This window comes from Mirounga leonina, unplaced genomic scaffold, assembly GCF_011800145.1.
Source record: "Mirounga leonina isolate KUSES-001 unplaced genomic scaffold, KU_Mleo_1.0 Mir_173, whole genome shotgun sequence".
NCBI lineage: Eukaryota > Metazoa > Chordata > Mammalia > Carnivora > Phocidae > Mirounga > Mirounga leonina.
In genome coordinates this window covers 75,318,863-75,346,221 of record NW_023270447.1, presented here as the reverse complement: position 1 = coordinate 75,346,221, position 27,359 = coordinate 75,318,863, and the positions used below count along the sequence as shown (strand labels likewise).

The window sequence follows — 27,359 nt, the reverse complement described above, 5'->3', positions numbered from 1 at the left end:
CCGCGGGGGGAGGAGCGCGGAGTCCGCGCGTCGCGCGGCCCCGGCGGAAAGTTTTTCCTGACGGAGTTTTGGCGGCGGCAGCCGGAGCGGCCATGGACGCGCTCAAGTCCGCCGGGCGGGCGCTGATCCGGAGCCCCAGCCTCGCTAAGCAGAGCTGGGGGGGCGGCGGCCGGCATCGGAGTGAGTGTGGGCGCGTCCGCCGGGCCGGGCGGGGGCCGGGCGGGGGTCGGGCGGAGCGGACCGGCCTCCCGCGGGCGCCGGGGGCAGAGGCGCGGTCCGCCCGGTGCCCTGCGGCCCTGCCCGGTCCTGCGGGGTTGGGGGTCGCCCGCGGTCAAGTCGGGCTCCCACTCGCGTCCCGGCTCTGTGCGGCTGGGGAGGAGGGGCAGAGCTGGGGGAGAGAGCGGAGCTCGGGGACCCCAGGTGCAGGCGGCAGTCGGAGGGGCCGCAGGTGAGGGGAAGAGACCTGCGCGAACCCCGGCACCTGGCCACCTCGCCGCGCTGGGCAGCTTGGGGGAGCCCGGAGCTCAGCGGAGGGGAGACAGTGCCCGGGGGAGGAGGAGTGGGCACCGGCGTTTGGGGAGATGCCCGCAGCCCTGCGCCCTCGCCGCGAGGTCCGCGGCCGGTGGGAGCCCGCGTGCCCCCCGCCCCACTGCCAACCCTTGAGGTCGTCTTTTGCCCCCAGGCGTCCAGGAACCGACTCAGGTGTGAGGGCTTCGCAGGTACCTACTTGAGGTTGGGGGCGAGGCTCAGCCTGGGGTCTCAGAAGGTAGCACACCCCGAGCCTTCCAGACCCCTGCCCCCTGCGTCCCCTCCTCTTCCCACGTCTAGGTGGCGAGGCTGGCGTTCTGGCCAATTTTGAAACCTGTTTTCTCTCGCACTTTCCCCCTCGGGCTTCCGAAGTCCCGGGGCGCCCAGGCGAATGGCAGGCTCGCCGCCACCTCTCCCTTCTCCCGGGGGCGTCTGGGAGGCTGGGAGGGGGGGCCCCCCTCCTCTCCCCGTCTCAGATTACTCTCAGGGAACCCGTCACCTGGCACGTTCCCCTGAGGCCTGAGAAACCCAGCCCAAGTCCCTCTTTTTTCTGCAGGAGAAAGGGAGTGGATTGCCTGGGGTCGCACAGGCCTTCCTGGTAGATGTGGAGCCCGAGCCAAGACTTCGTACACTCCCACCCTCCTATCAAACACCTGGGACCTCCAGGGGAGGACTCCCCAACCCCCTACCTCGCCCCCCTCCCCCTCCAAGAAACCCCTGACAGTACAGTCACACCCCACCCCCCCCTTCCTTCTTTCCAGGGCTCCGCCAGGGGAGCCCGAGTTCCCAGTGCCAGCGTGTCTGGGCCTAGAAAGCCCGCCCTTCCCCTCCCTCTTGCCCCACTCTGCTGTTCCAGCTGTGGCCACCTCCTAAACCAAGACTGGCACTGGGAACATGGGCTGGTGCCTGCTGGTGGGGGTGGGGTCAGAGACCCGTTAGGGCTGGTCTGGGCCAGGCCAGGATGCACTGTCTCCCACACTTAACTGGCCCCTAAATAGCCCCTTTAAATACTTAAGGGATTTGACTGGGACTTCTGAGAATAATGGTTTGTTCCAGTGGTGGAACCCTGCAGTTGTTCTGGGGTGGGGGAGGAAGGGGGTGCTGGGTAAGGGAAGAAAGCTTAGAAGCCTCTTTGATTCTGGGGAACGGGGAGAGGTAGCCACCTTGGATGGTGGAAAAGAGTTTCTTGTGCTGCTCTGATCTTGACAAGTCATTTTCCTTTCTGACCCTCAGTTTCCTCACCAGAAAAATGGGGATAAAAATTCTAACCTGATAGAGGCGTTGAGAAAATTCTTGATAATGCTTCCTACTGGCACCTCATTGGTGGTTTCCTCCTGTCCCACTCCCCCTTTGTGTCATGTGGACCTTCAACATGACTATTCCTGTGGGGGACAAGTTTTGGGGCTCAGAGCCTATCTACACCTGCAGAGAAAAGGAGAGGAGAACCCCGCTCCCCTGCAGACCCCCAGAGTGTTGTCCTGAGCCTTCTGGACCCAGAATGATCTGGGTGGAACCTTCGCCTGTCCCTCGTTATTGTCAGTTTCCTTATCTGTAAATTGCAAATAACAGTAGTGGGGGTGGGGGTGGGGGTGGTGGTGGTGTGTGTGTGTGTGTGTGTGTGGTGTGAATTAAATGAAATAGTGTTTTGCCTGGAATAGCAAAGGGATTCAATAAATAGTAACTACTGCTTTTGTCACTTTATGTTTTACACAGTTTTTGCTTCTGTTATTTCATTTGCTCCTGTGAGGTGACAGAGCAGGGATTCTTAATAGACCTGTGTCAGAGGTAAAAGACCGGAGGTTCAGGCTCCAGCACGGCTTCCTAGAGGTAGCACTCCGAATCCCCAGCCCAGGGGTCTTATCAGCGTGCCTCCTGGACTCTGGCCACGGGTCGAGCTGGGGCAGGCCCCATCCCAGGATGGGCTGATGGCTGACAGCCCCTGAGAACAGTGGTGGCCACAAGGTAGAGAGGGACGCTGTGGGGTGTGTCTGGGGTGGAGGTGCTGGGGTAGCTTGGTCTGAGGTGGTGTTCCGGCCAACTGGAACTGAGCCCTGTGGTTGACTTTTGCGGCCAAAATGAAGCCAGGGGAGTTAAGGTTAGACTTGACACCTGCTATCAGCTGTGACTTGCTCCTCACCAAACCACTCAAGATCCTCAGCTGGGATTAGCATGATAATTGTTTTATTTGTGGAAAAACTGAAACCCAAAGAAGGGAGGCAGCTTGCCTGAGGTCACACAGTAGGCTAGAACCCCACACTTTTTGGCACTGAACCTCACGGCCCCCTGTCTCCCAGCTGGTCCTGAGTTTGAAGAACTATCTCCCTCTCCCACACATGGCCTTTTTCCCATCTCAATAAATATTCCCATAAAATAAATATTTTATCTCAGTCCCTAGCCAGGGCTTTTCCTTTCTTCCAGCTGCCTGAAAGGTGGCTCACCCTGGCCCCTCAGTACCCTTCTTTCCAAGAGGGGGCCCTCTGATCTTTAGGCTCCCTATAGACTGTCAGAGAACTCAGAGCAGGTAAAGAAATACAAGATACAGGTTCCAGAAAAGCTAGAGTATGGTGGTATGTGGGGGACAGAGAATCTATTTGTACTTACTTATAATATTTACAATAAAAGATACTATAAATAAACCCCCAAGTCATAATACTTACTGATCACAGACTATGTGACATGCCCCGATAGGTACTGGAGAGTCTGGTGAACGAGTTCCTCTGTCTCCCAGCAGTGCTCACGGTCTGGTGGAGGAAGCAGAATGACCAGGGTGCGAATGAATGGTTTGGTGATAAGTAATGGTGACACCATGAAGAAGGATAAAGTGGGCTGAGGAAATGGCGGGGACTGCTTCCTTAGAGTGGTATCTTCCTTTGGGTTCTTCTAGAAAGCAGACGCTGAGAGAAGGATCTGAGTGCGAGTCATCTATTTGGGAAAAGATCCCAGGAAATATCTTCAGAAGTGGGAAGGGAAGAAAGTCCAAAATGTGGACAATATGAAGCCAGTCACCAGCGTGGGTGACTGGAGCGCCATCCCCTGGGGAGTTTTGGGGGGGCAGTGGAGAATGTGCTCTTCAGGTATTCTGTTTGAGGGGCAGTTCCTGGCAGCGGTGGGTTCAGGGATGGGAGCCCTGAATACCCCAGTGTGCATGGGCATCGGCCCCTCCGGTAGCCAGAGAGCCGCAGGCGAGAGGTGGCTTGTCAGGTGGCGTGTGTGGAAATGGTGTCCAGTGAGGGGATAAAGGTGCGGCTCTGATAGCGTCAGTGTGGGCAGTCAGGGAAGGCCTCTCCAAGAAGGTGACTTGGAGCACGTGTGAGAATACAGGAGGGAGGAATCTGGGAACAGCCTTCCGGCCAGAGGGAGCAGCGGGTGCAGGGGACATTTAACTGGAGGCTGGGGCCCTGCCTCTCATAGGTCTGGTGGCTGAGGGAGGTATATGTGCCTTGAAGGAGTCAGGTCATCCCCTGCTCACTGAGGGGCACTCTGTTCAGGCAGCCGTGCAGGACAGGATGCCCACGCCTCTGGGTGATCCTGCGCGTGACCCCTGCCTCACATGGGAAGGGGCTTGGTGGGCACCCTTGGTGGGTGAACAGCACGGGCTGTGGGAGGCGAAGACCAGCATTGTTAATTAAGAGTCATGGCCAGACTCCTCTGAGCCTCTATATCCTGTGAAGTGGGAATCCTAATATATCCTTGCCTCTCCTCACAAAATACTGCAAATGGCTGTGTGCACATTCAAGCTCTTAGCCCTGGGCCCTTGGTAATGACAGTAGCTCACATTTCAGTGGCCTCAGCATGTGCCAGGCGTGGTTCTAAGCCCACCTGGTGTGTGAACTCACTTCATCCTCACAGCAGCCCCATGGGGTGGACATGCTTCTTGTCCCAATTTTTAAGTGAGGAGACTGAGGACCAGGGAGGTGGAATGACTGAACCGCACAGCCCATCTCCAGACCCCATGGTTTTAACCTTGACAGCACGTTTTTCTCTTACAAGAGTAAGTAGGTACCCAGGAAATGAGAGCTTATGCTATGATCATTTTTTAATTATTTTCTTTTGATAATCTTAACTTCTGAAATTTGCTGGCACTTTTTACATGCTGAACCTGTTTCTGATGATGCTCTTGAGGAACTGAACCCATTTGTCAGATAAAGCGACTGTGGCCTTAGAGAAGCAGCTACATTCCGGGTCATGGCAGAGCTTGAGTCCCTTTCTGAGACGTTACCCTGTGGCTTCTGAGGCCACCTCCCCACCAGGCTTGAGGAGGCTGGAGGCCAGGGCTCTTGGAGGTTCCCCCTGGCCCATGGGTTTGGCTATCGCTCTGATGTTCCAGACACCAGCCAGGCTGGGTCTCCTGGGCAGCAAGAGGGGCACAGGGGCCCCCTGCCTAGCTCTGAGTCCTGGGCAGGGGGCTTAATGAGGAAAGAGCACACGTTTGCAGCCGTGAGTTAAACTGGGCATATGGTCCGTCCCCAGCTAACTCTGACAGCAGGTCATCTGTAAAATTGCTAAGTTAAAATAGCGCAGTCATTATCCACCACAGGGCCAAAAATAACCAGGACCGGAACAGGGCTGTAGACTCAGGCCTGTATTTGCCTGAGGGCCTCTGGGAGCTCTTCCTGAAGCCCCGGGCTCCTCCTAGGAAGGAGCATGTGGCCTCCAGCCTGAGGTGGCTGGCTGCTGGGTAGGCACCAACTCTGCGTTTGCCTTATTGAGTGCTCTTAGGTGTGGGTTTCTTCAGGGAGGGTGTGGGGCCTGAGAGACCTTCCACCTCATTGAAGAGATGAGTCATGCCCAAAAGGACAGTATAGGAGCAGAGGCAGGGTTCCCTCCCTCGAAGGGAAGGAGGATCTTGATCTTGCTGGGCCTGGGAGGACGGCGTAATGGGAAGGGGGAAAAGGACAAGGCAGAGCTGCAACACTGGGCAGAGGTGCACCTTCTCCATTTCCTGGGGGAGACACACGGGAACAGAAGTCCTTCAAGAGGAAGACACATGGTAGACAGTTGCTGGCTGTGAGTGATGTGGTTGGAGAAGGAAGAGAAGGAAATCCACGCTCAAGAGAGGCACAGGCGACCCGCTCACAGAGGGACGAGGCCCCATCAAGAGGAGTGACCATGGGCGGGGTCCTGTGCTAAATAAGCACATTACGTTTATTATCTCATTATCTAATTTTATTATCTCATCAACGGGTCAAAACAGTAGCCCTGTGAGCTAGGGACTGTTGTTTCCCCCATCTTATGGATGAGAAAACTGAGTCCCAGGGAAGGTAATTAATTTGCTCAAGATCACTCAAATAATGTCAGAACTGGGTTTCTTAGGATTAAGGCTTTTGCTTTTAACTGCTAGGCAGTCCTGCCTTCAAGGCTTCCTGGATGAGGCTGGATGCAAGGGGTTTCAATCAAATAAAGGGAAGGGCATTTCTGATAGAAGGAACTCCTTGAGCAAAAGCATAGAAGTGGGAAAAAAGATGTTGCACCACAAGGAAGAAGCTCTGCATGGTTGGAGCTTCCATTCTGTGTGCATGTGCATGTAGGGATATTGTGGGAGAGGACACTGGGACACCTGTGATTCCCCAGCAGTCATTGTGGGAATTGCCTGTAGTGGATTGGGAGCTGGTGGGGGCGGGGTAGCGGGTTGAAGCTCTGACTTGCTGTGTGATCTTCCACAAGTCCCATCCCTCTCTGGGCCTTGTCATCTGTCATGTGAGGAGTTTGGGCAGAGGGTCTCCAAGGCTGATGAGTGGCAACTGGTCTACCAGGGCCCTCATGAAGGAGGCCATGGAGTAGGGTAAGGGTCAGGCCAGGGAAGGAAGAATGCAGAATATGCCAAGCATTTCAGAGGTCAGGGAGGACTGGGGAATGTTTTGACAACAAAAAGGTCATCTGTGACCTTGGCAAGCTTTGGCTCTTTGGAATGGAAAGAGCGGAAGTGGTTTTGGAGATGGGCCAGGAAAGGCTGAGCCGAAGGAAATGGGATAGTGGGGACATGAAAATGGCGGGGAGGAAGGATGTTTGCTATAGGGCAGGTATGGATAGTGAGATGAACGAGGCCACCCCTGATCGATTGGTGTTGCCTGCATGGAGCCTTGTATTGAGAAACAGTCCAAAGCCTGTAAATCAGAGGGAATAGAGCTGCAATTGATTAGCAATGTCTGTCAAGGACACCAGTGATAGGCATGGTAGCATGTAGTTGGCCATCCTTGCTTAGATGCATCTCAGGTTGAAAGCAGTGGTCTGAGTACCTACTGAGGGGAAGCCTCAGGAATTAGGAATTGTGGGAGGAAATACCTCTGGCTCTAGGAACTTCTTCCTGACCTTTTGCTAAAATCAAGGTCGTTTGCCTCATGAGAAGATAGTATGGGCTACTGGTCAGGACCTTGGAGCTTGGGTTTAGAGTCAGATAGACAACTAATGTGACAAATCACGTGTCCTTTGAGCCTCCCTTCCCTCCTCTGAAAGGGGAATGAGAATGCCTGGCTGCCAGGTAGCTGTGAATGTTAGAAGTAATGGTCAGAGCTGCTTTGTTGTTATTGTTGTCTTTCTTACTTGATAGCTCTGTTCTGCGCTGATGATGTGGTGTTCTTGGTTTCTTTGTGAGAAAGGCTCAGGTCTGATGGGGCTTCCATTATCCAACCCAGGACTGGGTCACCTCAGGGACTTTCTGATTCTTTTGGGGGGATCAAATGAAACAGGCTCGTGATTGATACAGCAGAGGATAGCGTCCCTTGTGTGTGGGGGGGTCATCTCAGCAGGGGTTGGGCCTCCTCTTGAGGTGGTGGCCCAAGTGCAAGGGCTGGAGGGCAGTGGGCTGGGGACCGGAGCTGAGGATGGGGTTTGAGACATTGCGGACCTGAAAGAAGCCTTGGAGTTGTCCAGGTCATTTCTTCACTCAGCAGATACTGAGTGCCAACTGCATGCCAGGCTCTGGCTAACCAGCCAACACGTCCCTGCTCACCTGGACATCAGACAGGGGGACTGGGTACACCTGTAAGTTCTTGTAAGACACCTTGCTGTCCAACACACATGCATTTTTTTCAGATGAAGAAGCAGTCTCAGAGAGGGACAGTGGCTTGCTCAAGTCAAAACCAGAGAGGTGTGGGTGTACAAGGCTCCTTCTGGCTGATGGAGAAGGAGGCAGAGCCCCTGGAGAAGCAGAACTCCAAGACAGTTGCTGGGAGGGGCAGCATGGGCCAGACAGGATGGAGGGCCCAGGACTGCCACCTGGGCCCAATAGCGCAGGAACCCCCAAACCAGGCTGCACCTTGTGGGCGGCGCCCACAGCCCTGCCGGGGCCTCAGCTGCCCTGGCACTAGTGATGCCCAGTCCGAAGCTTTCTTCCTGTGGCTCTTCCATTAGAGCCCCCGAGGGTCCCTGGAGGAGCAGGGAGAGTACAGGATTCGCCCAGCTCCTCTCCCAGAAAGTGGTCCAGGGAAGTGGTCCTGGCCATCTCCGTGCTGACCCCTGGAAACTGATTCCTCTGTGGATCCTGCCCCATCCGAGATGGTATGTGACGCTGAAGAGCTGTTTCCTCCTCTTTAATGTGGCTACAATCATAATAACCTCCTGCACTGCAGCATCGTCGGAGAAAGGATCATAAGGGACAGGCAAAGGGCCTTGACAGGCAGGAACATGGGGTGCTCATTCGTCTTGGTGATCGGGCTTGGAAGGATCCCTAGAGACCTTCCCTCCGCCTTCTGGCTTCATTGCTTCCAGCTGAGTGATCTGGGGAGGAACCTTGGGATTGTCCAAACCGCTGATGAAGACCTCACTTGCCCTCCTGTCCCTCTGCCTGCTCAGGGCCCTCTCTCCCATGGGTGGGGTGAGGTGGGGGCTTTCCAGCTCTCTCTCCTGCGGTCTGTTTCCCTATCCAGCGAGCTGGGCTCATTTCCCCCATCTCCCAACCTTCCTGATCTCAGTCTTGGGCAGTTTTCAGAGGACCCTTGCTCCGTACCATGGCCTCAGCATTACTAGGCTTAGAGAGGAGAGGGGACTTCCCCAACACATGCAGGTGGTGGGAAGCAGAGCTGGGACTTGAACCCCCTGGATTCCAGCGGCCTTCATAGGATGTCATTTGAGCAGTCACCTCTCCCATTCCCTGCCCCCCGCCTCTCTCCTGGTCCCTCTCCTCCCTGCCTCTTCCTCTCCATGGCTGTGCGGATGGAGGCCAGCAGAGCAGGCTGGGGCCCTGGGAACTGCCCAGGTTTGAGTTCTGACTCCCAACCCTTTACTCACTGTATGTGACCTTTTGATGACTTTGCCTCTCTGAGCCTGTTTCCTAATCTGTAAAGTAAGAATAACATCCACCTCACAGGATCGTGTAGAAGATTCAGTAAGAAAATAGCATGGTTTGCTCTCAGCAGGTATTAGTTTTGAAGTGCAGAGTTTGGGTTTTGAACTTGAAAATATGGGTTCAGATCTTGGCTCTTATACTTGCTGGCTCTGTGGACTTGGTTGTGTGATTTCACCTCCCGGGGCCTCAGTGTCTTTGTAAGTGTGTGCGATAAAAGTGTCTACCTCATAGGTTGTCATGAGGATTAATGAGAATATTTTATGGAAGGCTTCTTACCATGGTGCTTGGTAGGTACTGGAAAATGCTGGTCCTTTATTATAGGTAAAAATAATGGTAGATGAACGACCCCAATGCCCCTTGCTTGGTCTTCCTAGGAAATGGGGGCTGGGAGGACAGGGTCTGAAGGCCTCTCCTTCTGCACAGAGCTGCCGGAGAACTGGACAGACACTCGGGAGACGCTGCTCGAGGGAATGCTCTTTAGCCTCAAGTACCTGGGCATGACGCTGGTGGAGCAGCCCAAGGGTGAGGAGCTGTCGGCTGCCGCTGTCAAGAGGATTGTGGCCACGGTGAGCCCCAGTCAGGGTGGGGGAGCCATGAGCCAAGGGCCAGCTTCTTCTTGGGGTGCCACCCATCCTCTGCTTATTGCCCTGATTGGATGCATCTGAGCTGTTCCCATCCCCTAGCATCCGGCTTAGGGACTCTGGTAGAGGGGAGCCACTGGGCTTGTGGGGTCAGGGTCAATGTCCTCCTCTCCAGCTGTTGTGGCCCACTGGCTTCTCCCAGTCTCCCCTCCCCCAACTCAGGTCCCCTGTCTCAGGGTTGGTGACTTAGTGCCAAGGATTAGTGGGGAGGTTGCTGTCACGCAACCACTTGTCCTCTGGTCTAAGGGACAGGGTGACCCACCAGAGACAAATCTCCCCCCTCCCCAGCTGGCCATCCTGAGTAAGCATGGCCCTATAAATGCACCTCCCTTGGTGGCCTTGGGCCCCTCAGCTCAGACCCTCACAGGTATAGTGGGTGGAGTGGAGAGTCCCCGGGAGTGACCCTGCTGGGTTGTGATAGCCCACTCAGTGCTCAGATGCTGCAGTCCCTCCTAGCTGTGTGTCCTTGGGCAGCTCCCTTAACCTCTGAGTCCCATTTCCTCCTCGGGAGAAGCTCTGTTGCCTCTAAGGACGACTCGAGGTCCAGGGCCTGGCAGATAGCAGGCACTCCGTGGGCAGCGGTTGTCCCTGGGTTTATCACAAGAGTGGGCTGACGGCTGTCTTCCCCAGCGTGTCTGCGTCTCTACGCTGAGGCCTCCCGGGGGCCTCGAGTCTGGGGCTTAGACCAGCTAGGTGTAGCCCATGAGAGTAGGTCCCAAGTGGGGCAGGCAGGTTCTCTGACCCACATCTACCCCAAGGCCAAGGCCAGCGGGAAGAAGCTGCAGAAAGTGACCCTCAAGGTGTCGCCACGGGGGATTATCCTGACTGACAACATCACCAACCAGCTCATTGAGAATGTGTCCATTTACAGGTACGCTCAGTGTCGCCCACATTCACTCTGCCGCTTGGGGCAGTGGGTGGGGCGCCCCTTCTGAATCCAGGCTCTACCACTTTCTGTCTGGGTGACCTTGGAGCCTCAGTTTCCTCGTGTGTGGGGGGGGGGGGGGGGATGGAAACAGACCCTGCCTCTCAGTGCTGTTAGGAAGTGCTGAGTGCACGGTGCCTGGCTCACAGTGGGCACTTGGTTAAAGGGCAGTTGCTGCTGTCATTATTCCGAGTTGCAGGAGGCAGCTGAGGCCTACTCAGGGCTAGGACCCCCTCCCTGCCCCCTTCCCCAGGCGAGCTGCTGAGTCAGGCTCAGTGCAGAGAGCTGTGAACGCAGCAGCTCAGCTCTGGATGTCTGGCCAGGCATTCAGGGAGGCTTCAGGGCAGAGTCGGAGGCCAGAGCGTAGATGGTATGGGGGGACGGGGGGGGCACTGTTCTCAGGGAGGCAGAACCCAGCCCTTGGAACCTTAAGCTCTCCCCATTCCCTCTCTTGGCTGGTCAGTTGTAGGATTCCAATGCTGGAAGGGACAGTCCATTTTACAGATGGAGAAGCTGAGGCCCGGGGAGTTGCCCAAGGCCCTACAGTGAGGTAGTGGCTGAGCTGGGACCAGGGCACGGAGGCTGGAGCTCTGTCCAGCAGGCACTCAGCTGCCGGGCGCTCCTCCACCCTCTTGCTTTGTCTCCAGGCACGTGGCTCAATCCCCTGGAGCACAAGCCAGTCCTGGGGGCGGGGGGGGGGCGGTTTTAGAGTTTCTGGCTGGTGTCTTCCCCTCACCTTCCTGATTCTGCCTGCCTCCTTTAACTAGGGGAGGCCTCAGACCCAGCCCCTGCTGGCAAGGAGGGCAGAGAAGGAGGGGCCTGTCTGGGGAGACCTGGCAAGGCCTCTCCGGGGAGGTGGCAGGAGGCTGGATCCACTGGGGTGGAGAAGAGGTAGCTGCTGGCCTGGGGGTCCTAAGTGGTGCCGATCCCTGTGTCATTGGCTGTGAGGGAAGCCGGGAGAACTGGGGGAGGAGTTTGCTGAGCTCCTTTCCCACCCCAGTTCCTCTGCTGATGGAGATTCCTGGGCTGAGTAGCTGGCAGGGACGGAACAGACGAGGAGGGGTTGGGGGGCAAGTGTTCCAAGAGGAGGGAGCTGCTGTGTGTTCCTCCTGGACCCGCTGGGGCTCCCGGGCTGGTCATCTTCACGCACCCTCACCTGACTCCCAGCTCCTCGACCTCTGACCACACCCCGGGAGAGAGGGCCTGGGGCTCCTCCGACCTCTGGGCAGGGGCATGACTGGAGGGCGGGGAGGGAAGGCCCAGTGAAGGGCATCGGTGCGCGGGGCAGTGTCCTGCTCCCCATTCTGTGTGGTCAGCACACACCCAGAAGGGTAGCATGGCGGTTCCTCTGGAACCCGCAGGTGAGTGCAGGTCTCAGCTCTGCCACTTGCTTGGTGATCCGACCGTTAGCTTCAGTTTTCTCACCTGAAAAGTGGGAATGATAATAGAACCCATCTCAGGGCAGCTCTGAGAATTAAGTCATATCTAGAGCGTTGCCTGGGGTGCAGGAAAGGTATAGCTGTTACCATTTTGGGGTATGACTCAGTAGAGGGGGGAAGTACCCTCCACTCCTTCCTGCCTAGCCTGGGTGCCCCCCATCGATGGCCCAGAATGCCAGGTCCAGAGGCCAAAGCCAGAGTCTCCCCCTGGTGGAGTAGGATAGCTGGCTCTCGGGGACTCAGGGGAGATGCCCTGTGGGGCACCCCAGTTGTGGGCAAGCCCCTGTCCGGGTTTGGTGACACTTCCCACTTGCCTTTCAGGATCTCCTATTGCACAGCAGACAAGATGCACGACAAAGTGTTTGCCTACATTGCACAGAGCCAGCACAACGAGAATCTCGAGTGCCATGCCTTCCTCTGCACCAAGCGGAAACTGGTCAGTGGGGAGAGGCTGGGGCCCAGGCAGGCTCTGGCCTTGGCAGCCCTGCCCCTGGGGGGAGGCAGGACCCAGAGGTGACATCACTTAATATGAAGTATGAAATTCCTGGGAACCCCACGTGGATGCTGAGAGCACTGAGTAAGCCTGGTCTGTGGGCGGTGACAAGCCCATGTCACCAGTCAGTGCCCTGGTCCCTTCCTCTCTAACATGCTTGATTGGATTTGAATGGCGGGGGGGGGGGGGGGGCGCTCTCCTGTCAGTAGGACAGTCTGAGGGTTCAGGGCCTTGTAGGAATTAGTCCTTGGAGACTGGTGATCAGAGGGCCCAGGTGAAAGGCAAGGGGACCTGGCTCGCTGTAGCCAGAGTGGGGAGGGAAATGGCCATTTTTTGGCACCTCCCATGCGCCTCTTTCAGTGGTGGACTTTAGTCCTCATAGCTCTGTGAGGCGGCAGCTGCTCCTGGCTTCGCTGTTTTTATTTTCAGTGAGGAAGCAGATTCACAGAGGTCAGCTGTCTTGCTGAAGATGACCCAGCCAGCTGGGCAGAGCGAGGGTTTAAACCCATGTTTCTTCACCTCACCGCATGGCCGCGAGGAGCCCCGAGCTCCTTGCCCCATTTCCAGGCTACCCCCCTCGCCCCATCCAGCTGAAACGAGGGGGGGACCTCTGTGGTCTCTGGGCTTTGTCTTGAACTTTGGGACAAGCAGGCAGAGTGAGTCCACCTTTGGTGTTGATGCTTTCGTTTCAGAGGCCCAGAGATCTGAACATCTGCTCTGTGAGGAGATTTCTGACGTTTATTGGTTTAGTATTGGCCTCTGTTAACCTCCGTACAGAGCCCAGAGCCCTCCTCCCCATACCCTGTGGTCCTTGGAACCAAGGAGACAAGATCCTCTCCCCTGCTCCTCTCCTCCCGGACACATCAAGGACAGCACCGTCTTTAAGTGGCCCCCAGGCTTCCTGCCACCCATCAGGGCCTGCTCGAGACACGGTATTAGTTTCCAGTAGCTGCTGTAAGAAGTTACCAGAAACTTAGTGGTTTAAAACAACCCAGATATATTCTCTTACGGTTCTGGAGGTCAGAAGTCTAAAGTGGGTCAGTAGAGTTGTCATCCTTTTGGAGGTTCCAGGGGAGAATACGTTTCCTTGCCCTTTTTAAACTTTCTAGAGACCACCACTCCCTGGTTCCTGGCCCCTTCTTCAACCCGAGGGCCAGCAGTGCAGCCCCTCCCAGTCTTCCTCCTGCTTCCGTTGTCCCAGTCCATTGTCACTGGCTCTGACCCTCCTGCCTCCCTCTTAGAAGGCCCGTGGTGATTGGGCCCCCTGGGTAATCCAGGATAACCCCCCATCTCAAAATCCTTAACTTAATCACATCTGTGAAGTCCCCTGTGCCGTTCCAGCTAACCCTCACAGGTTCCAGGGATTAGGATGTGGATATCTTTGGGGGCCACGGGTCAGCCTCCCACAGGTCTTTTGGAGGGAGCACTGCAGGAAGAGACAGATTAGGGGTCTGGTCCTGGCTGCTGTGCTCTGTGACTGTGGATAAGACCCTGCCCTTCTCTGGGCTGCTTGCCCATCAGCAGAATGAAGGTCACCTCAGTGACCTCCAGGATTGCTCTGAAAGGCCCCTTTCTTTTGTGGACCTTGTTTCTTTCCTGCAGACTCAGTGTCGCCAGCCACTCACCCAGGCCTCGTGATGCCCCGGGTCCCCGGGTGCAGTGGCTTCTCCCATGACGGCTTTGTTCTCACAGACAGTGACTCTTGGCTTTGTCTCTTATGAGGCCACAGAGACTTAAAAATACAGGCCCATTATGTCCCCATTGTTCGTCTCTTCCTCCCACTGACCAGAGCAGACACTGGGCAGGGGCAGCTGTGGCCCATAGCCCCTTCTGCGGGGTGCGGACCCTGGGCAGGAGGGGCGCTGCACTCCAGAGGCTTCCTCTGGGAAGGGGAGCTAGGGGGTAAGAGAAAGCGGGTGCTCGCCCAGTGGCTGAAGGGAGGCCTGGTCTGGGGCCAGTGGACTTTGGACAGGCTTGAACAAAATCAGCCTGGCCCAGGCTGAGAGGTCAGTTATTGAGGCAAACAGCCTGCGCGCCGCTTGGCGCTGGCAGCTGAACCCTGGTCCGGCAGGGGCACGGCTACGGCTGGGCACCCGGGCCCAGGCTCTTCACTTTCCCTCACACACTTTGCTCTGTGTCGGGAGCTGACTGGCTCGATTAGGGCTTATCCACCCTTTCTTAGCTGGCTTTTCCCCTTCAGACAGCCCAGGGCAGGACGTGCTAAATAGGCCACCCAGTGTGAGAGTGGTATTCTCGTGCCTCCGCTAGGCTTCCGCTGAGCCCAAGTTGGCAGTCGGAGATCCTGGCCATGTTGGAAATCCTGAGATTCTCAGGGCTTAGTGGACATTTCTGAGAAGGAGGCAGAAAGTGAGATGGGGGCCTCAGGTTCTGCAACCCCCCAGCGGCCAGGTGCTCCACAGATGTTCGCTGCTGCCTGTCCCGGGCTAAGCCCTGTGTTGGGCACCGGGGACCCAGGGAATCGGCCGTGGAGATACCAACAAGATGGTGGGGGAGGAGGGCCAGGATTTGGTAACTGGAACCCAGTGGGCTCAGTTCTAGGGTGGAGGTCAGTAAGTCTTCCCAGAGAAGGAGACATTTTGAATCAAGCTTTGAGGGCTGAGTAATAAGTGAGAGTTTGCCGACCGAGAGAAGGGGTGAGGCGGTAAAGAGCGCAGGAACCCCAGCGTAGGAGTCAGCATGCGCAAAGACAAAGGTGCAGAATTAAATGGTGTGATTGGTGGTTGAGGACTCAGACGTGACTGGAGCTGGGCTGCGTGGCAAAGTAGAGTCAGCCTGCATGCTGACCCAGCCCCCTAGCCTTTGGCTGGGGGCCCACAGTCTCCACACATCCCCACCCTTTCTCTGGGCGAGAAGTCGGTGACCACCCAGGGTGGGGGTGAAGGGGTTCCTTTCTGGGTTGCCCACCCATTCAGCTCAGCTCGGGTTCCTTTCTGGGCTGCCCACCCGTTCAGCTCAGCTCGGGCAGCACAGCCACCAGGCCTCCCTCCCCTGGTGACTCCTGCTGGGCATGGCCAGGATGAGTTCCTCCAGAAAGAAATGCTTCTGTCTGCCCAACTGGGAGGCCTCCACCAGCACTGCAGCCTCAGGGTTCTGAAGTGAAGGTGGGGTTGCCGGCTTTGATGGGGGGCCCAGGGTTGCAGTGCAGGTGGACTGACAGGAAACAAAGTGACCTCCCTGATTCTACCCCGGGCACACTGGGGCAGGGCTGTTATCCCGTACATGGCCATCGGCATTCCTCAGGTAATCCTTCTGTGCAGGATTTATGCTTCCGGGGCAGCAGGGCCATAAGGGACCCGTGGCCGGACTTGGTCTGTGTACTAGGCTGGGAGGTCCTGAGCTAGACCTGGCCCCTTGAAGGAACTCACAGCCTGGTTACTGGGAACAAGCCAGAGACATGAAAAACTGGGTGAGGTAGAACCCAGGTCAGGTGCTGAGAGACTCACAGGCCAGAGGCACTCCTGGGAGGGATAAGCATTTAGCCTGCGGGATCAGGGAAGGAAGACCTCCCCGTGGGCAGGCTCGAGCAGTCCTTTCTTGTAATGCTGCCCAGATTCCTGCACCCGCCCCACCCCCAGTCCCTGCCCAGCCTGGGCTTGTAGCCACCTGCGCACATGTGCATCTTGGGTTATATTTGGTTTACTTGCAACTCGGGATTTCGGGGCGAAAGGGCAGAAATGTATGCAAGTGAACAAGTAGATTTATGCAAAAACAGTATCAGGTTCATGCCCCAGATATCCTGGAGGCAAAAATAATGGTGCTTCCATCTCCCTGCCACATTAGGTGACCAACCCTGTCTTGGGTGTATAGTGAGCTGACTCCGGCTGGTAATCAGCCCATATTTTTAGTTCATGGGCAATTCTCAATGGTAACTGGGTCTATTAAACTTGATTCGGACGTGACAGCTTAAATTGTAAACAGCTGTGAAGAGTTTCATACTTAATTACCATATTTAAGTTTTGCTATAAAGCACCCATACTTGCATCAAAAATGTAAATGACGGAGAGATTCAAATGAGATTTTATACTTCATGAAGTTTAATTGGCATGGATCAGTCAGCTTGTTTAAGGATTTTAAATTTTAGAAAAAAGAGTTTTAAAGGCAATAGCCACAGATTCATTTCTCAATTAAATCAAGTCGTCTGGTGGAGGGAAAGGGCATGGGTCTGAGGCTGGTTAGGCCTGAACTTACTGTGCACTTGGAAGAATCTGGTGCTTTCTTCCCTACGCCCGGGCTGTCAGAAGGAAGCTGGATGTCGCTTCCGGCTACAGCTGAGCTCTGAGACTCCCACAGCCCAGCAGCTGAGCTGTGATTAACCCTGAACTGGAAGCAGAGAGAGGAAGAGGCTGCGATGAATGTGGGCTGGGGGTAGGTCCTGGCTGAGGGAGGCCTCAGGAGGCTGGCCCCTTAGGCGGATGCAGCGTTGCACCTCTGGAGGGCGTGGCCTGCTCTGGGGGGTCAGGGTGTTTAGACTAGGTTCTTGCCTTTAGGGAGCACCCAGATGGGGCATCACAGGCATGTGAGCTGGTGACACTTTGATAGGCATGATGCCAGAGAGAGGTAGGTGGGCCTGTGGGGCCCCAGTGCAGGTGACCTGAGAGAGCTGGTGACATCTGAGATGGGTGTGAAGGGGTGCATGGGAGTTCCTCAGGGGTGAAGGGCCAAGGGGTGGCCCCCTCTTCCCAGTGAGTTATGGCACTGAATGGTTTTGGTCCCCTGCCATGGGCACGCATTGACATTGTGGATCCAGTTAGAAGTCCCTCCGAGCCGGCATAGGGCTAACCAGGTCGAACCTTTGCCTCTGGCTGTTGGTCATTCAGGCAGTGGCCAGGCCCTTTCCAGTTCTGGCTTTTCTGCTCTCTCATTCCAAGGGCTAAGTTATTGTGTGAAGTCCTCGGGTAATTAGAGGAGGGCTTCTTGGAAGGAGCCAGCCCCTAGTTATTTGAATATAGAGAAGCCCAAAGGAGAGGGGAAAAAGTGGAGGCAAACAGCCATTGCAAACGTCGGGGCTGGAACAGAGGCAGGAACCTTGGCTGGGCTGCTGGTGCTGAGGATGCGGCCCCATCTGCCTGGAGAGGGCGTGGCCTTATTACACCACAGGGCTGCTTGGCGACCAGGGAGGGGCCAGGACTCTGCCTTCACCCACCTGCCAGTTCGGAGCCTTGGTGGAGCGGAGCCTCGGGCCCGCATTTCAGACTTGCTGTTACCTGCCTGACAGGCCCCCCCCCCCGTTTCCTGTTTTTCAGGCGCAGGCTGTCACCCTCACAGTAGCCCAGGCCTTCAAAGTCGCTTTTGAGTTTTGGCAGGTGTCCAAGGAAGGTGAGTCTTGTTCAGGGACACTGTGGGGGGCGGGGGTGGAACGGGGGAAGGCTGGCAGAGAGAAAGGAGTGGGGAGCGGGTGGTAAAGGCCCTGGAGTCCAGGCCCGGCTCTCCTCTTCCTCGCCTACCTGGTGTGTGGTGTGTGACTTTGGAGAGCTCCCTTCACCTCCCTGAGTCCCACTGTCCCCCTGCGAAGAAATGGGAACAGCTGTCTCCCTCCCCCAGGGTGCTTGTGAGGGTCAAATCTGCAGTTTCCTTCCTCCCTGCTGGAGACCTAATGCCTGCCCCCCCGACATTGGCTGCAGGCTGCCCCTGTCCAGCGATTGCTGGGGGCGGGGGCTGCAACGCTCTGTGCCTTGGTCCCACAGAGAAGGAGAAGAGGGACAAAGCCAGCCAAGAGGGAGGGGACGTCCTGGGCGGGGGCCTCCGAGACAGCACCCCGTCGTTGAAGAGCCGTGAGTCTTGGGCAGGGGGTGGGGCCAGAATCAGCTACATGATCCGGGTCTTCCCTTTATCCAGAGGGCCCTACTCACTCCCTCCTGGGCTGGGGCAAACCCTTGGTTTTTTATTTTTGTTTTATTGTTAAATAAATAATACATGCTCATCATAGATAAATTAGAAAATGTAGATAAAGGGAAAGACTGCTCGTTTTGGTGCATGTTCTTCCAAATGTGTGTCTATGCAACTATATAAATATATGTATACATCTCTTTCTGTACATCTAACATCTTATTTATGTGATCTCTTAAAAAACTTAACACCTGTTGTGAACGTAAAAATTTCAGCCTAAAACATTAGTTGGGGTGAGATTCTCGCCCTGTGGGCAGCCGTCCAGCTGCTTTGGGAGGTGCTCGGGTGGGGCTCGGGTGGGGCTCTGGGTAGTCTGGTTGATAGGCCTGGGAAGGCCATATCTGAGAACAGAGTCAGGACCAGGATAGCTTGGGAGTCTCCGGGACAGGGCTGGGAGATGAGGCCTGGAACCAGGAGGCTCCTCCCACTGACACACCTGACCGGACCCCTCATAGTGGTTGCCACTGGGAACCTGCTGGACTTGGAAGAGACGGCCAAGGCCCCGCTGTCCACAGTCAGCGCTAATACCACTAACATGGACGAGGCACCGAGGCCTCAAGCCTTGAACAATAGCAGTGTTGTGTGGGTGAGTGGTCATGTGGCCTGGGGACCCCACAGGGATCCAGCAAGCCTCCGCCTGATCCCTGGTTGAGGCCTAAGGCTTCTTTAGGGCCCAGGCCTTGGCACCCATGACTTCAGTCCTTTGGGAGGGCCAGACTCAGCCCAGCAGCACCCAGGCCCAGGGTGGGGGGCAAACAATGTCCCTTTGAACTCGGGGCTGCCTCCCCAGCAGGCTTGGCTCCCAGCACAGCTGTCTCCTCACAATGCACAGCCTCTTGGTCTGAGCGCCCATGGCTGGGCCCACCACAGGACCAGGCAAAGGCTCCCTTGTTCTTGGCGTGGGCACAGTTTGCTCCCAACACCCCTCCCTGCTCCGCCATCTGAAGGAGGAGGCTGAGGCCTGGCGGTCAGCGGTTGGGCCCTGACTTGCTCTGTGACTCGAGGCAAGCCCCCGACCTCTCTGTGTCTCAGCTTTTTCATCCCCTCAATAAAGATGATGACCTCTGCCTGCAGAATCTCCCAGAGGAAACTGGGTTTTTTTAATTAAAAATTTAAAAATTTTTTCACTTGAAAATAATTTCAGACTTACAAAAACATTATAAAACAGTACAAAGCATTCCTGTTCACCTCTCATCCAAATTCTCCACATATCAGCGTCTCACACAAGCACGTTACAGTGATGGAAATCATTACCATCAATCCGACGCTGTTAGATCATCACAGGCCGTAGTCACGTTTCCCCATGTGTCCACTGCACGTCCCTTTTCTGCTCTCAGATCACTTGCAGAATCACACATTTCTAATTGTAAAATATCTGGAATGGTGACGGACTTGGGAAACTCAAATCCCGTTCGATATGGCCCCCTCGAGTAGGCATCAGGAGCCCGTTCTCTGCTGCTTGGGAACCACCCTTAGCACCCACCTGTCTGCTCAGGGAGGCTGCAGGGAGCCCCGCCCATTGTTTTCCCACCTAAGCTGTGGGGTTCCTGTCATCGGTTACCCCTCAGGAGCTTAGAAGTGGATGAAAGCAAGAAAACCTTCTTCCCTACCCTCTTTGTTCTTGGAACTTAAAAGCCATCTACCAAGCTGAGTCCCAGAGAGGAGCAGCTACTTGCCCAAGGTGTCCCTTGAGTGGTGGCTGAGCTGGGAATTCTACCCACCCAGATCCTCTTTCTCCTGTTCCACACCCCAGGTTTGGGCCCGTGGGTTGAGATGTGTGTACCTGTTCCCCAGGCACTCACCAGACTCCTACGCTTGTGTCCCGAGTCCCCATAGCTTACCCAGGGCTGGGCTAGCTCCTGGCTGTGAGCACGGGCTCCCCCACTGAGGGTTCGTATCTCCTGCTTTGTTTTCCCCAAGGAGCTGGATGACGGCCTGGATGAAGCATTTTCAAGGTAACATTAGCTGGGCTCCTTGTGCTGGGGAAGAGGGCCTGGCATTTGTGGGCTGGTCTCTGGGGTCCTTTGCCATATCTGAGAACATGAACTCTGACCTTTTCCAGAGCAAAAAAATGTCAACTTGAATGCCTCCTGGGATGGGGAACTCACTATCTGGGGTTGGCCAGGTCTGCTAAAAGGCTCTTGCTGTTGAATCAAAAACTTCCTAGTGGCTTCTCTACCACAATCTGAGATGAACTAAACACTCTGCAGCTCGGGTTGATTCCCTCTTCCTACACCTGGTGGAGCCTTCCAAACCTGGCTTTTTGCAGGCTTTGTTCCCTCCAGAGGCTTTGCAGTTGTGGAAAGGGGTAGGGAGGAGGTAATGCTTAATGAAACCTATGGAGCGATACGTAGAGGAGGAATGTCAGGCACAGCAAGGAGATACTTTGGTCTTGTCTGAGGGTGGTGGCCTTCCCCATCTTCCCAGGGGCCAGCCCTGTAGCCATGGCTACCTTCAGCTTGGGGACATGGCCCCGAGAAGGCTGGGCTGGAGAGAGCCCTGGGCAGCCCAGGGTTCTGAGCACTGGGCCTGGTCAGTCAGGTGCCCCTGTCTCCCTGGGGACCCTGGGCAGCCCCCTGCAGCCCTCTCCTTCCTCCCCAACCCCTCCCTGCCAGAACCTGCTAGAAACCCCTGAGCCTAGCCTGGGGAGGTGGGGGTTCAGCATGGATGGCCCTTTCAGGGAGGCAGAGACATTCTTTTTACTGTCTTCCTGCTGACTGCAACCCCCTCATTTTAAGAAAATCTTTCATTTGCTTTTTCCAGATTACTTAAGTATCCTATGCTCTTTATTAACAACTTTGAAAATCAGCAAAGCATTAAACAGGAAATAACACCATCCTATAATCCCACAGCCCAGACTTTTGGGCTTAATTCATGCTCATCCTATACATACACATTTTTTTTTCTTTTTGCCTTGATCACTCAAGATGGTATTTGCATTTGGGGATCCTGATTTTCACTGAACACTGACCTATCAGGAGCATTCCCCCAGCCTGTTAAAAACTCCTTGTAAACACCTCATTTATTGACAGCCTCACCTTCTTCTAAGGACCTGGGCTGTAATTTACTTACCTCTCCCCTAGTTTTGGATGCTTAGGTTATCTTCCTTCCTGTAACAGTTCTGGTCGGTGGTCCGCTCCTGGTTGCACCGCCCCCACTGCGCGTGTGCCCCTCACTGCCTGCACGAGCGCTGCCCTTCCCCCTCTTTCTGGGTGGAGTCGGGGTAGGGGTGGCTCCCCTGGCCCCTCTCCCCACGGCGGGAATGCCCCTGCCTGCCCCACAGTTTTCTGAGCCGTTTGGTCCTCAAGAGTAGACTCCGGTCAGAGGCGCCACCCGTCCTGATATCCAGGACTGTCTTCTCTGGCCCCTGAGTCCTGGCCTTCTCCCACCTGTGCCCTCTCACTTCCGCCCCTCCGGGGGCCCCGGGCTCACAGAGCTCTGCTTTCCAGGCTTGCGCAGTCTCGGACAAACCCTCAGGTCCTGGACACTGGATTGACAGCACAGGACATCCATTACGCCCAGTGCCACTCACCTGTCGACTGGGACAAGCCTGACGGCAGCGGCGCCGAGCAGGACGATCTCTTCAGCTTCTGAGCGCCCTGGAGCTGGTGGGACACGTGACAGACCAAAGCCTCTGGTGGCGGTGTAGGGCCAGCGCCAGGACCCCCAGCCACCCTCTGCTGGGTGGCGGCCTGCGAATCCCAGCTGCATCCAGTCAGGCGGGGGGGGGAAGGAGAAAGTTCTCTTTTAGCCCCGCTCTTTCTGTAAGAACTGAAGGATGCCTTGAATATTTATTCAGTGACTCCTGGTTCAGCTCGGAAGCCGAATTTGCGTCAGGCACGAGCGCGTGTTTTAACCAGCTTTCTGCCCTCTCTTGAGCAAGCTCTGCTCTGCTGCGGGTGTTGGTGACCAAAGCATTCTTGTCCCTTCTCTCTTTCTAAGGACCCAGATTTCCCTGGCGGTGCCCCCACTCCTTACTGAGCACAGGAGGGCCCCGCAGCCTCCGCAGAACGCTGCGTCCTCAAGTGTGCCTTCGGCCGAGGCCCCGCTAAGCTTGCACCCCCCACCCTGGGGGCTCCCCGCGGAGGGGCAGCCCCTGACCAAAGACAACGTGTAGCTGGCACTTTAAAGCGCACACGGCAGGTGTGGCCCCCAGGGGCTCCTCGAAGGTGCTGCATTGCATAGAGCTTTCTGTCTGCCCTTCCACGAGGTGGTTCCCATCGGGGCTCAGAACCAGTGTACCTGGCTGCCCATGGGTCCCCAGGGTCTGACTGCAACAGTGGGGATCATCTGTGACTGCCCTCCGTCGGGGCCCCCCAACCCACTCTTCTCCTCGAGTTGGACGGGCACGTGCCCGCTCTTCCTGTCTCGTCCGCGTGGGTGTCTCTGAGCCCCGATTCCCCACGCCTCCGGGGACAGCGTGTAGTGCCGAACACCGAGCCTTGGTCAGGACTCTTTTGTCGCCATTTTACAGAGGAGGAGACAGGCCCCGAGTGTGGAAAGGGTGGAGGGCAGAGGAGAACCAGATCTGATGCCAAAGTTGCCTCTCCCAGCTCACACCTCCCTTCTTTCTGGCGTCGTTGTCCTCCCAGGAACCAAAAACCCCAGCTCTTTTCTGACCAAAATGTGTTTCATAACAAACCATCTGGTGCCTTTCCACAGACAACTGGCTTGAGCTTCCGCGCCCTGCTCGCTGGCTGGCTGCCGATTTGCGTGGAATGAAAGTGTCGATGCTAATTTGGAGGGTGAAACCAAACTAGACGCTGGAGCATCACACTCTTCTTTCCCGACCCTCGCCCCTGGGTCGGCGCATGGCAGCGGCGTCTGTCCTCTGTCTCCCGTCCTCCTCCCGCTCCCCCCCCAACCCTGGGGCTCCCAGCAAAGCTGCCGGTGCCCTCTCCCCCTGGGGGTGCCTCCCAGGCCTGGCTTCACTGAGCTCAAGGCACTGATGGTAGCAGGTTTCACCAGCCCAGGAGAAACACACACCATTTCTCAGAATCTGCTTCTCTAAGCACTTGAATCGGAGCACAGAGAAGTGCCTGGCCGAGGGGTGGGGTGACATTTGTAGAGTGTCTATCAGAATACGGGAATCCGTTCCTTTCCCTGCCCAGCGCCTGCACCTTGCTTGCCCACCCCAGACCTTGGTACTGGCCCCTGGATTTATTACGAGGCAGCAAGTTTAGGTCCCGACACCGGCTGTCCCTGGCATGAGGGTCCCGAAACCCTGAGAGGCCGTGCTGTGTGTGTGTGTGTGTGTGTGTGTGTGTGTGTGTGTGTGAGAGAGAGAGAGAACCGGACTTGGCCTTTGTGTGGGTCCCTGGCTGACAAGCTGTCTGTGCTCCCGTGTGTCTGCAAATGAGTCTTGTGCTTTGCTTTGTGTTGCTGTAAAAGACATTCTAATGAGGAAAAGACTAAGTAATAAAGGTTCTTTTTTTGAAAGACAAAGAGCACTTGGAGGGAGTGGCCTGTGGCCGGGTGGGAGCGCTCCTGCCTTTAGGGACTGCAATGGTAGTGACCACAGGCCGAGGCATGGCAGGGGTAATGGTCTGTGCTCCCCTGGTAGAAGCCCAGCGGGGCCCCTTCGCACCCAGCAGATGTGGGTGTGCGGCGAGGTCATCCCTGGAGAGCTCGGGGCTGCACCAGCGATCCAGGGCAGCGGAAACCTAGGGTGGGGCCTGCCGGCCAGGGGTCTACGAACCCATGGAACGTGCATATGATCATGTGTGGGTCCACGTGTGCGTTTTTCTTGGGGAGGATGGCCATCATTTCCGTCACATTCTTACGTGGGTCCTTGATATGCATTCATTTAGCAAACTCTGTGCTGAACACAACCCGGGCCTGGGGGTCAAGTGCTGGGGCTGGCAGTTCTGGACTCCAGATTGCGGCTTTGATGTGAGTGGGGACCGGGGTGGGAGACGGTGGAAAGTGTTTTAGTGACGTGCGAGACCCAAGGCCTCACTCAGGCTGTGACACTGGATCGGTCACTTCTTTCCTTAAGCTTCGGTTTCCCCACTTGGGAAAAGGCTGCAGCAAGCTCCACCCCTGCCAGCTCCCTGGTTTCTGTGACTCGGGTAACCATGATGTCGGTGGTGGCTACTGAGAAGGCTCAAAGTTTATCTCAGAGCAAAAGGCATTTGGACCCAATACATTTGAGGAAGTCAAAGTACAACGGACAATAGAGGCAGCTGCGGGTCACTGAGCTCTTCCTGTGTGCCTGGGGCCGTGCTGACCTTGATCTCCTCCAAGCCCAGTGCTTTTAGCTGCCCTTACTGCTGCAGCACCCAGGCTAGGGCGGAAGGCGGTCGTGCGCCCAGGCCAGACGCAGATCTATCTGCGTCTGGTGACCCTTGACCCCACCACGTCCTGACCTCCCCGGAGCCACACCTGTAGTCATGCTGCCCGTGGCCTCCTGTGAGCCCCACGGTGCCGGCCACAGAAAGGCCCTCTCTTCGGGCTCCAGTGGGGGTCTCCTCCAACACGTATCTCTCTGTCCCTTTCAAACAGTGATATTTAAAATGTCCGGAACCCAGAGGCGGGGCCCTCTGATGTCAGGCCGACTCACTGTGAATTCTGAGTGGATCATAGATGACTAAGAAATTCTCTCCTTTCTTCTCCCATAATCTGAAAAGACACGCAGCAAGTTCATCTTTCGGTTTAAATTTGGCCAATGTCTTTAGTCTCCGGATGTCTCAAATTACGAATCCTGAGCACCCGCCGTCTGCTCTTTCATGCATAACGGATGAAGCCAGGAAGAACAAAGTCGCCTTTCAGATTTGATGGGACCTTCAGCTTCACCGGGTGGATGTCGAGGTCTTCTCTCCCAGGAGGAGATGCCATCCCAGTTAAATCTCTCCAAGGACTTCTCAACAAGCCCAGATGGGGAATTGGGGTAGATTCTGTGCCCTTGGCTCTGGCCGGCCTTCCTCCTGCCACCCTGTGTGTACAGATCACAACAGGTGGCCTGCTTCCCTGTTAGGACGGGAGCCTTTCTCCAGTGCTTTATACATGCCAGGCCCCGTTAGGTCCTTTACACCAACATCGGTGATACTAATTCTAACAACTGTGCTATGAGGTGGGTGGTCCTAGTCCCATTTTCAAGATGGGACAACGGAGGCTCAGGGAGGATACGTGAATTGACCAAAGTCTCACAGCCAGTAAGGAGTCTGTCCGACTCTAGTGCTTATTTCCACAGCACTACCCACCCCGTGGAGTGAAGGGCAAAGCCGAGCCGAGCGGCCCATGCCCAGAAATGGGCAGCCTCTCCCATGTGGCAGATGGGAGCTGCGGGCCAATGGGTGTCTCCATGGGCAGAGTAGCGGGCCTGGGCCAGGCTAGGCGCCCAAAGCAGGGGCCGTCTTCCAGACGGGTCCAAACACATCCTTCCTGCTCTCCCTAGGTAGCTGCCCTTCGGGACTGTTGCTCTGGACATGCCCGGTTTAGGACTTGGCATCTGCACTGTGTATTGCCCCCGGTAGGCATTGCCCAGCCTGGGGCGGGCAGGGAAGGTGGCTGGCCAGAGCTCCCCTCGGAGGGGGAAGGTGTCCCCTGGGGGCAGACTCAGTGTGTGGCTGGTGGTGAACGGCAGCCTCAGAGGCGCCGGGGAGGGGAACACCTTTCCAGAACACCGGCTGCATCTGCACACATGAGCTAGTCGAAGCTGCTGTGCAGGGACTGTGCTAGCAAGCTTTATAAGCCCATTTTAAAGACAATGAAACTGAGGCTCACAGAGCTTATGTGACCTGCCAGCCTTCCACAGATGGTAAGAGGCAGGTTACTGTCCCAGTGTGGCTCTGCCTCTCTCTGTGGGTCACTGGGAACATTTGGACAACACCCTGCTTGCTTATCAGGAGCTTCTGAGCTGAGCTCCCACCACACAGGTGCTGGATCAGGTTGGTGCCTTTGCTTCCAGCCAGGACAGATGTGAGCTGTGTCACAAGTCCTGGTTGCCAAGCAACAGTTCTGACTGCACCTGCTGAGCCCCCGCATGGGGTGGGGCTTCCAGGGCCTGCCCTGATCTCTTCGCAGTCCAGCGACTGTGGGTCACGGTGCCCTGGAGAGCTGGGCATGATGTAGGTTTGCCTCCCACCACGGGGACATGGGAAGTCAGAGCTGAGGAAGCCCGCAAGGGCTTCTGGAAGAGGGGAGTGTTCCTACTGGGCCTTGAAGGAGCGTACAAAGGTTGGAGATTGCCTTGGTTACCCCGAGCTCTGTGCAGCCAGGGCCTGTGTTTGAGACACCTGTGGCCCCAGTGCCCAGCATAGCACCTGGCAGCGAGTGGCCGTCAGTGACCAAAAGGGGGACGGCCAGCTGGCTTCCTGTGAGAACCCGCTGAGAGAGGGGGCGAGGCCAGCCTCTGTGGCACCATGGTCCACTTCGCAGGCAGTCTGTCCGGAGGCAGACCCGTCCTACGGCAAGCTCCCCCAGTTCCGCTGGGCCAGGTGCTCTAGGTCTCCGTCATGCACGGCCCCGCCTGGTTTGGTAAAACGTGTGGTCTCCTCCTCTGCCCTGACCAAGGATCTTGGTTTTCAAAGTGTCTTTAACGCAGGATTCTAGATTGTCAGTGCCAGAAGAGCCCCTAATGGTCCTCCGGGCCACCCCCTTTGTTTATACCTGGGACACTGAGGCCCACAGAGGGACAGGACTCCCCCCCCCCCCCACCCCAGGTTGTGTGGGCAGTTAGTTATGCAGAGCTGCAGTTCTGGCCATAGATTTTTCCGCAGCCCATGCTCAGTCCTCCACCCCAGAGGGAGAAGTCCCTTCCCCACACTTGTGCTCGAGGTCCGAGGGCTTGTGGGGAATTGGAAAGGATTATAAGAAGGGCTGGAGAAAGGGCCTGGTGAACTCCAAGGCATGGAACGAGCATCAGTTCATCATCTGCTTCTTCAGCCCCGTCCTCGAGCCCCGAGGTCTGCTCTGCAGCCAGAGGGGCTGGCACAAGGCCTGAGAGAACCAAGAGCTGTGCTGACGAGCACAGCCCCTCTAGCAGCCTGGGCCGGGATCTCAGCTTGGCCGCTTCCGAGCCGTGTGAACGACTTCCTAGTCTGGGTCTGGGTCTCCTCTCCGGTAAAGGGGACGAGAGCAGTACTGTCCAAGTTGGGGTGTTGTGAGGAGAGAATGAGTTAACGAAAACACCATCCGCTGG

General features: G+C 56.3%; 1 protein-coding gene across 2 annotated transcripts; it reads left to right on the top strand.

The window, feature by feature from the left end:
• On the top strand, positions 1-23,649 carry LDLRAP1 (low density lipoprotein receptor adaptor protein 1). Of its 2 annotated transcripts, none has more exons than XM_035019451.1 (9): positions 1-180; positions 9,236-9,378; positions 10,212-10,324; positions 12,139-12,253; positions 17,575-17,647; positions 17,953-18,102; positions 18,673-18,803; positions 20,138-20,172; positions 21,667-23,649. In XM_035019451.1, the coding sequence occupies exons 1-9, from the start codon at positions 93-95 to the stop codon at positions 21,809-21,811; spliced, it is 993 nt and encodes a 330-aa protein (XP_034875342.1). In that variant the 5' UTR covers positions 1-92; the 3' UTR covers positions 21,812-23,649. The 2 variants fall into 2 exon arrangements, with proteins under 2 accessions (XP_034875342.1, XP_034875343.1); XM_035019452.1 differs by having other exon boundaries at positions 4-180; positions 18,016-18,102.
• Positions 23,650-27,359: the final 3,710 nt, after the last annotated feature.

What these genes read in the sequence shown, in the direction of transcription:
- LDLRAP1 (XM_035019451.1), top strand. Translation starts at nt 93, where the DNA reads ATGGACGCGCTCAAGTCCGCCGGGCGGGCGCTGATCCGGAGCCCCAGC. An exon ending in GGGCGGCGGCCGGCATCGGA is followed by an intron (nt 181 to 9,235) that starts GTGAGTGTGGGC and finishes CCTTCTGCACAG; the next exon opens with AGCTGCCGGAGAACTGGACA. An exon ending in CTGGATGAAGCATTTTCAAG is followed by an intron (nt 20,173 to 21,666) that starts GTAACATTAGCT and finishes TCTGCTTTCCAG; the next exon opens with GCTTGCGCAGTCTCGGACAA.